Raw genomic sequence first — 10066 nt, 5'->3', positions numbered from 1 at the left:
CCAGATGGTAGTAAGATGTTTAAATGTTATTTAAAATAAAATTCAACTTTCTTTTATTTATCTCAGTAATGGTTACACAAATCTTCACCTTGAAAATCCATCAAGATGTGTTTGTGTACTTGGGTCTGTATGTGCTATTTGCCAATAAAAAGTTCATTACAAGAAAAAGCAAATTTCATGTTGGTACCCAGTTAAAAACCACTCAGGCTTTCTCGTGGCCTTGGGATCAAACTCAGATCCCCGCCTTGCAGCTCCCTGAGATACAGTAGCTCCTGCTCCTCCCTCCATCCCTGCCTCCTGCATCCTACGTGGATAACTCCTACTTATTCCTCAGGCTTCAATTTAAGGGTCACTTGTAGCTTTTCCTGACCACCAAATAAATCCCTCCTCTCTTCCACCTTAGGCGCCCTCTGTTGCCTTGTCACAGCCACCAGGTCCCACTCCCTGACCTCCACCTCAGCAAGAGCACTCGTTACACTAGCTGGCAGTGTCCAGTGAGCACGTGAATGTCATGAACCATATCTTCAAGTCTAGCCCCCGAGTAGGAGCTCAGAGAATGGGCAAAATATTCAAATTCTATGCCATCCTCATTATGTTAGCCTTCCTAGGGCAGTTGCCTACAAGACCCCACCTGTGGCAGTTCCCCAAGGCTGGAGACCTTGAAGAGGCATGGGTGCTACTGTGAGAATCCCGAGAATTGGCAGCAACTGGACCCAGCTCCAACACAAGAGGAGACATTCAGGCAAAGCTCTCCCTCCTGTCTAGGCCTGCTTCTTCTGTCAGATGAAAGGGTGGAACTTTGAGCTCTAATGATTACATCCTTCCTAAACATAAAAGCTGAATGACTGACCAGATAGTTTTAAAGAAGACAAGAAAAGTTTATTGTTTTGAGCAGACCTTATTTTCATTACAGTACCGGGAAATTGATTCTCAGTTCACTTCAGGTGCAGAGGGCTCTGCAGACATTTAGAGCCCCAGTGCTTTGTTCCCAAGCAAGGGGCAGCACCTGGACCTATGTTGTATTTGACGGAACAGGATTACAGTAAAACAGAATAGTTATAAAGAAGGCTTTCTAATACATAGTTTTCTTTAAAAACTCTAACATTTTTCATTTTTCTATGTTTACCTTGTTATTACCAAGGATAACAGGTTGGAAAACATGGTACCCGGTAATCTTTTGCTCAAATTGTTGACCTTAGATTTTGCTACTTTTATTTCTGAAGAGGAACTATGCCCCTTCTCTGGAAATCTAAATGGTGACAAGTAAGGCAATGCATAAATTACAGGTGGGATGGTCTTAGCTAATACCCTAACTTGTTTCCTCTTAAATCTTCCATATTTGGCCTCTGTGTTGCTAGGCCATTTAAGACTCAGGAGATAGCCTCTTGCTTGCAAAATCATTATTAGGGAGTTTAAACTTAGTGCACTACTTTTGGGGAGCATGCAGCTTCTTGAAGCTGATTTTGTGGTTTCTTTTTATAAACTCTCAGCACTCAATGGCACCCTGAAGAGGAGAGATCCCCTACTCCATGCACTGACTCACCGCTACCCAGAAGTGTCATTCCTGTATTAGATCAAGAGATCAAAGGACAAATGAAAGAGAAATTGGTATCCTCCAGAGAGCTTGAAATATCAATTAGAACCTGAGTTAATGAAGTCTAATTAGCTTGAATTCAATCAGGTAATTACCAAAGTCATGACTGAGATCTTCCCCCATTACATCAAGGCAGGGAAAACATGAAGTAAAAAATATCATCCCACCAAACTAGACACGATAGCTATTTTTAACTCTTATCATCCCACAAAAATATCCCCATAAAATCAAATACTTAAAACATTATACACAACAATGGAATAGATATTTAAATAACTTTGCACACAATGCACCTTCCATTGGTTGTTACCAACAGCTTCCGTTAGGTGACTTTACCAAAATTATTTCCATTTCCATGAAATTTGATGCCATAGCACTAACACTGTATTTAAAAAAATGCACTAAAATTCCCTTGTAACTCTTGAGTTGAATTATTTCTTTTAATCACTCATGGCAATTTTAGAAAGGGACTGCTTTTAAGTACCCAAATTTACTCCTAGGGTAGATGTGGGTAAGGGGAATAATTTTACTCATTGCTAGGAGGGCCGTGTCTGACTTATTCCAAATTTTGGTGTCCTTCAAATATAACTCCCAGCTAAAGGAAACTGGGATTTCCTTCCTATTACCTGGGCCAGTCTCTTCTGAAAACTGTAATGCCACCCCAAGCTTTCAGCCCTTCATTCAGGGACTGAGTCACTGCAACCAGACAAAAGTTGTTCATTCAAGCAGAGCCTCAACACAGTTCATAATGTGAGGACTTGAAGACAGCAGAGTTCATTAAGCTCCGTTCCTGGAAATGATTTCTTAATCTCTGCTCTCCCACAAGCTGAGTTCACACAACACACGGGCCTCCCATGAGGCATGTGCGTAGTACGTAAGCAAACATCTCTATGTTTCCATTTGAAATGCCACATTTTGAGATTCTACACTTTATAAACCTTATGGAAAACTAATGTGTCATCATTCTCAGTGTGGTAAGTATTGAGTACAATTTTAAAACAAACATAGCCATGTCCCCACAGCTCCGGCAGCAGGCTGTGTGCATGGGTTTTGATCTCAATCAAATACCACTGTTCATAGAACATAAAAACTCACACTGTTGCATGCCACTCTGACATGTCATATTATTTTACATCATTCTGGCACTGATTCAGAAAGAAAATTTTCCATTATGGCATGATGAGAGAAAAAAACTCCATTACATATATATAAATAAATGATGGTTAAAAACAATGCACTGTGAATAGTTTCCAGAAGCTTGAGCGTTTCAGTGCAATGAGCTCTTGCTTCTTGGGAAGAAAAAAAAAAAAATCTATCTCTTCGGTCACAATTTGCTTTCACGCAATAGAGACACAGACAAAGTTGACCACGACCAAATTTTAGTGGTATTATTATTTCCTAGGGCATTAGAGGTTCATCCTGAAAGATGCTGATGACACATGAACCAAGAGAAGGAAGGAAGGAAGGAAGGCCCTAGACTACTTCAGAAGCAAACTGGGTCTTACAAAGATTCAACTACTGGTAAGACTTATGTTTAGGGTGGTGATGGATAAGGGCAGTGAGGACACAAATACTACACAGAGAACAGATTTCACACTGCACCTTCCTCACATGGAATATGCCTAAGACATTTGGTGGAAAGACATGAAGAAAGGTGGCCTGTTCCATGTCCCAAGGGAACCAGCATCTAAAAAGCACACTCAATGACTTTAGTATTTCTAGCTCAATCTCCCAGAAAATAAACTCGAAAAATGCACAATTCTGTTTACGGTTGTAGACTGAAGCAGCAGCAGCAGCCTCTCTGAAGGTTTAATGAAATCTAAGATGAAGCTGAAAAAATGTTTTTTGCTCTCATTGATTCTATCCCTTCAGCTGCTCTGACCATGTGAGCAACAGGGCAGGGGGAACTCAAGCTACAGCCTTTGTCAAAAGCAATGATTCTGAGGGACCTTTCAGTCTTGAATCAATTTACCTAAAAATCTCTTGAATTCCCCTCTTCCCAATTTTTAATTTAATTATAAAAGCAAAATGAGAAGCTCCTTCAGACTGACTCTTATGCTAACTTTTGCTTATGTGAATATGGAAAAAATTAATTACTTAATATTTGTCATAAGACTTTGATTTTTAAAAAAGACTGCAAATCAGTGTTCCCTGGCATGGAAGAGTAAGGATTCGGCTATCCATCTGCAGCCCTTCCTCACATTTTTAAAAAGGAGGCGAAAATATTAGAGACAAAAACAGTTTGCACTGGAAGGAGGTGCAGTTCATGGGAGCGCTCTCGCTGCTGTACCCTGCAGCCTGGGCAGATGGAGGGAAGGACCGAGAGCCTCACGCTCATGCAAGCCAACAACACACCAGAAGACTCCCTTGCGGGTACCTCCCACATTGCCTACTCACCAGGAGAGGCTACTCCAGAAGGTCCGTTCTGTGCTGCTAAAGTAAAGACACTAAAAGCAGTGGCTAAAGGGCTAATGCTGCTTCAAGATGTGATTACGTGCAGTCAGAACAGGTGGTGCACCAGCAATTTTGGCAAACCAAAGGCAACCCACAGCGCTAAACTAAAAGGAATATAGAATAGTGTATAGAGAAACACGAATTACACAGTCAACAACTCTCCTGTTCTCAGCTCTGGGAGTCCTTCATGGAGAAAAGTCAAAGCCAACTTTTCCTGAGTCTGAGAGAGGAACCCCCCTCCTTCCCCAGGAGTACAGGGATGGATGATGCCATGACCTTCCTGAGGGAGCCCCGAGCCCTGCGAGATGGATCGCCAGAGGGGCTCACTATGGCTGTATCCAGTAAGGAAATCAATAACAGACATTTTTTTAGAAAGTGGGAAGAAAAAGCAAAGACTTTCACAAATACAAAAACTGTTTACAAAACAATTACCTAAAAAGTTTACTGGGGCTGGGTGGGGAATAAGAATCGTTTTCATTTCAAATTAGTCACATGGTACTAATGGTTTATAAAAGAGAATGGCCAATTTCTGTCTTCCTCACCTCCCCGCAAACACCTCAGAGTCCTCCTACTTCTGATATTTTCCCTACCCTCACCCCAACCCACCCCATCCTGTCCCCAAATTAATTTGCCACAAGCCAACCCCGAAGACACATGATTGTTGGTTGGGTTTCAATTCGACAATGAACCTAATGCTGGGGAGGAGAACAAAAGGACACAGGAGCGCACTGGCATAAACCTCAAGGTGTGTGGACCTTGGACAAGGCTTCTGCCACACAGAAACTTCTGCCACCAAAGCGCAGGCTGCAGACTGAGCTCCGCTGCCAGTAAACTGAGGTAAGGAAGAACACGGTGGCTCTGGCTGGTTGGCTTCCTGTGGTGGTGCAGCATGTATGTGCTCTTGGGTGTGGGCACCACAGGACTCATTTTCTTCCAGTTGCCTTTGCCATTTTCCCTTCTGGTTAAAAGATTGCTCTTTACAGAGTCTCAAAAGATCAGCCACTTGTCTTCCTCTGAGGTACAAATCCAATAGAGCCTTAACTCCAAAGATCCAGAGCCCACCAGTGTGCAGAAGTCAAAATCAAATGCTCAGAATCAAAAGGTGTGGCACACCTGCCCAGCCAGTTTATCAGCAGTTGTAAAGACAGATCAGAAAAAACTAGCATTTAATATAAAAAGTGTTTTTCAAATGGTGTAATTTCCTATCCTCTTGTGAATGAAGATCATAACTCTTCTCGTTTCTGAGGTCCTATGGAAAAGGAGAACAATTGAAAATAAAATGGTTTACCTTCAAGTTGCAAAAATACAGCCTGGATTTTTTCCCCTGACATTTTAACTTATTAATTATGGTCCTACCTCCCTTTTATCTCTCTTTTTATAATCTTAGGAGCTTTGACTTGGTGTGCTTGTATTATATTTTGAAAACAAAAACAAAATTAAAAAGGCCTTTTTGTTTTTAAAAACATTGAAACTACCCGCATACTCTAGCAGAACTGTTTTCACAAATACAATATTTACTTCTGATAAAAACACATATATTTTTAGTCAGGATTCTTTTCTCGCTTAATAACATAGAAACATTTCCCTAAGTAAAAGTGCAGCTCATTTACCATTCTCTAGTCTTGGATATTTAAACTGTTTTTAATGCTTTTGGTTTATAAATAATAAATCTCTCCATGTATATGACTTTTTTCTTGTGTGGACTTATTTTTTAAGGTAAATTCTCAAGAAAGGAATTACTGAGGGAATAAACATGTTAATGGTTCCTGACAGCTGAATTATTGCCTTTTTTTTTTTTAAGAGAGAGAGCAAGAGAGAGTTGGGGGGGGCAGAGAGAGAGAGGGAGAGAATCTTAAGCAGGCTCCACACCTAGCACAGAGCCTGACTCGATCTCACAACCCTGGCATCATGATCTGAGCCAAAATCAATGTTAGACACTTAGCCAACTGAGCCACCCAGGCACCCCAATTTATTTATTGCTTTTTAACAAGGACTGTTCTAATGCAAGGTAGACCCAGAGCAGTTTCTTCACCGTCTCCCCAACAAATGGCATTATCAGTATCAATATGCGTATTTTCTCAATGGAGTATATATTAATGACAGATTCCTTTAATGTAATTATTGTTTCCTCAAGTCCACTTATTATTTGTGTTTTCCTCTTATTTGAACAGTGTGTCTACATTCTTTACCCATGTATCAACAGAAATCCTTCAGGTTTCACTACTGAATTTCAATTATTTTTACCCTGAATATTCAGCCTCTTGGCTGTGATACATCATGGTACAGTCTTCAGGATGGATAGGTGAATCACTCAAGATCCATGTTCTATAATTCCTTTTTTTAGAATTAGTTTTGAGCTGAATAAATGTTAAAAATCCAGATCTCAGTATTAATAGTTTTAAAAAGGTCACTTTTGTACTCTAATGATTTGTGTCAACTGCACACCATTTGAGATGTACACAGAGTAGGGAAAATTTTACAGGAAGATTTAGTCACTCCTATTCTTAGTCTAAATTAAATACAAACACTCCATTCTCCACCCCAATATGCTTTTTTGAAAGAACACTTTTTTCAAATCAGTATGTACTTTACCTTGATCCTAAATGTGTTCATTTACTAGTACCTGGAGAGATTTAATAAAAAACCAGGGAATCTGACAAGAGATCCCCAAAATAACATCAGGCTTGTCAGATGGAGGTAAAAACCTAGAGCCTTATGCCCAAGCAGGCCACCAACACACCAGAAGACTCCCTGCTTGTCTTATATATACAAAACTCACAAGCCTAAATAACAGTAATCTCAATTAAAGCACCTTTAAGCAAAAAAAAGGGCAAAGAAAAGAAAAAAAGGGCAGCAATTGTATTAATACATACCACTTAGAAGGCCAACTAAAAAAGAGAAAAATACACACTGGTTGATGTCAAGATAGAAGGGCTGAGATTCCTTTTATTCATTATTCTATTGTTTTTGCAATAAACACCAATCAGAAACTCTGAATAAGTACTTCCCTAAGGCCAAAGGTTAGACCTACCTTCCCAGCGTGACTCTTGTGTTGCCTTCTCCTTGTCCAGCATTCCCATCTCTTTCTCCCTCTGGAAGCGGGTCTGTAGCTGCTTGATCTCCTGGTCATAGTCCTGCCACTCTGGGACAATTCGAACAGCTGCTTCCAGCTTAGGCTCTTTGGTCATTGGATTATTACACTGTGAAAACCCAAATCGCATTATTTCAACCAAGCTGAAGACAGGGCACATTGTTCGGAATCCAAAGGTGTGTGTGTTCTTGGGTTATAAATCCCAACTAAACAAAAAGAACAACACTGAGGAACCAAATGACAGATTAGCAGAAGCAATGTGCTAGTGGGTCACACAAAGCTTCTACAAAGTTGTAGGGAGTGACAGGAAAACAGGAAAAGAAAGTTCCTGTGGTAAAATCACAAGGCACAGAGATAATCCCATAAGAGAAGTAGTAACTTCACTGATTTTAAGTAGTGAAAACAGCCCCATCAGACACTAGAGGACTTGGCTGCCTGCTGCAAGCAGCAGAGATCTATGGATGTTACCGTAAGACATGCTGCAATCCCCAACCCGCACAACCACAGAGAAGACTAAATAAGATTCTGTGTGTTAATAATGATCTAGTCGTAAACCACACTGGACTAAGAAGCAGAAAAGAACCACAGAGAGCTTACCAAATCTATTGTTTTTGCCCTTTTCTTAGAGGCATCATCACACCATGTTTCACACCAAAGCCACTCTTGAGGGAGTGATTTAATTGGCACCTGATGGATCATGTTATTGGGCAAATCCTGTTTGGTAAAAAGAAAACAAAACACAACAATCTAAAGTTCTCGGGGAAATTTAAATGCATGCATAGCAAATTAGTGAGGATAGCCACTCATTACATATCACATGCCAATCACAAATTTTTAGAACTGAAAAGGTCTACTAAAAACCTTAGAGAAGCTAAAATATTTGTGATGTTTTTTAAAACCACAAAGTTTAGAAGACTCAAAACATCTACCCATGATAAGCACTTGAAAAACTTTAGCTTAAAACTCGCAAACTGCACCTAGACTTCCCTCCATGAGGGCAATTCTAAGAAAAAATACTGCTGCCTCTTGAAAGTTAACTAAGCATAGACGTGGCTTTTACACTTCACAGTTGTGCATAAGGAAGCTCTGAATCCACCTTGTCAAATGGGGCTTGACCCCAAGTGGATGAAGCTCATGTTTTTGAGCCAACTGTATGCTTTGAAGCTTTTTTTCTCAGCAACCCTTTTGAGTTTGACACAATAAAATGTACCATTGTCTTAAGACACAACCAATATGATCCAGAAATTCTACTTCTGGGTATATGCACAAAGGAATTGAAGCAGGGACTCAAACAGATACCTGTATATCAATGTTCAGAGGCATTATTCACAATAATCAAAAGCTGGAAATAAGCCAAATGTCCATCAACAGATGAATGGATACACAAAATATGGTGTGTGTGTGTGTGTGTGTGTGTGTGTGTACACACACACACACAATGGAATATTCTTCCATCTTAACAGGAAGGAAATTCTAATAGATGCTATGACATGGATGAAACTTGAAAACATTATACAAAGTGAAATAAGCCAGGTACAAAAAGGAAAAATATTGTATGATTCCAGAAGTATCTAGAATAGGCAAATTCATACAGACAGAAAATAGAACACAGGTTGCCAGGGGCTGGAAAGAGGAAAGAAAAGAGAGTTATTGTTTAATGGGTACAGAGTTTCAGTTTGAGATAATGAAAAAGTTCTGGAGATGAACAGCTGCACAACACCATGAATGTACTTAATGCCACTGAACTGTACACTTAAAAATGGTTAAAATGGTAAATTTTATGTTACATTAATTACTAATAATGCAGGTAAATAAAGACACTCACAGACAAGAAAAACTGAAAAAAAACTGTTACTAGTAAACTTACGCTAAGGAAAATTAAATGATATTCTTTTTAGGCAGATAGAAAATGATCCTATATATGGAAGCCCAGAAATGCAGGGAAGAATGCAGGGTAACCATGTAAGCAAATCTAAATCTTACAGATAGATAATGATTGTATTGTAGGAGAATAACTTCTGGGATTTAAAATATAGAGAAATCTAAAATACAAATTAACAGCCATTCAGGCTGAGATGAGGATAAACGGAGTCAGCAAATTCTAAGGTCAGTACGACTCAAACTGTGGTATGCAGACTGCAGCAAGGAGCTTGCTAGGAATGCAGGTTCTTGGACCAGACCATATACCTACTGAATTGGGCGGTGGGGATGAGACCCAGGAATTAATGGTTCAACAAATTCTCCAGGTGAATCTTTTATATATGATAAAATTTGAGAAGCACTGTTTTTGCACTATCTGGTAGGTAGATAAAATATACTGATTAATATTAGCCTTTGCAATTCAGAAACACATATTATAATCTCTAGGATAATCACTTAAAAAAAACTGTAAAAAAGTATATAGTTTAAGGGGCACCTGGCTGGCTCAGTTGGTAGAGCATGCAACTCTTGATCCTGGGGTTGTGAGTCTGAGCCCTATGTTAGGTGTAGAGATTACTTAAAATTTAAAAAATCTTAAAAAAAAGAAATGTGTGTATAGATAGATAGATAGCTAATAGAGGAAAAATGGAATTATAAAAAACCCTCAATCTGAAAGAAACTGACTAGGAGAAAAAAGAAACAGAACACATGGAATAAGCAGAAATGTGAGAAAAGCCTATTTTACTGGTGAATACATAAACTATAAATGGACTAAATGTTCAAATTAATGACTGTTATACCAAACATAAAAACCAACAGACATAAGCTATTTATAAGAAATAGAACTAAAACATAAGGATAAAGAAAAACTGAAAATAGAAGGATAAAAACAATACATCATATAACAATAACCAAAGGAAAACTGGAATAGACACACTAATATTAGGTGAAGCACAGTTTAAGAACCCACTTTAAGAAACCAGGGCCCCCCAAAATCATTAAAGTTT

General features: G+C 39.2%; 1 protein-coding gene across 2 annotated transcripts in view; it reads right to left on the bottom strand.

The window, feature by feature from the left end:
* Positions 1-857: 857 nt before the first annotated feature.
* UGGT1 (UDP-glucose glycoprotein glucosyltransferase 1) overlaps positions 858-10066 on the bottom strand; it is a 110954-nt gene continuing 101745 nt past the window's right edge. For both annotated transcript variants that reach the window (XM_028101260.2, XM_028101261.2), the window contains 3 exons: positions 7737-7853; positions 7080-7248; positions 858-5297 (listed from right to left, as the gene is read on the bottom strand). In XM_028101260.2, coding sequence (XP_027957061.1) covers positions 5272-5297; positions 7080-7248; positions 7737-7853 — 312 coding nt within the window. In that variant the 3' untranslated portion in view covers positions 858-5271. The remainder of the gene's footprint in view (positions 5298-7079; positions 7249-7736; positions 7854-10066) is intronic.

The sequence above is a fragment of the Eumetopias jubatus genome, unplaced genomic scaffold (genome assembly GCF_037043125.1).
Source record: "Eumetopias jubatus isolate StellerSeaLion01/CBP00866 unplaced genomic scaffold, mEumJub1_p1.0 scaffold_3, whole genome shotgun sequence".
Classification (NCBI taxonomy): domain Eukaryota; kingdom Metazoa; phylum Chordata; class Mammalia; order Carnivora; family Otariidae; genus Eumetopias; species Eumetopias jubatus.
Note: the sequence above shows the minus strand (reverse complement) of the source record. Positions and strands in the feature narration are given on the sequence as shown.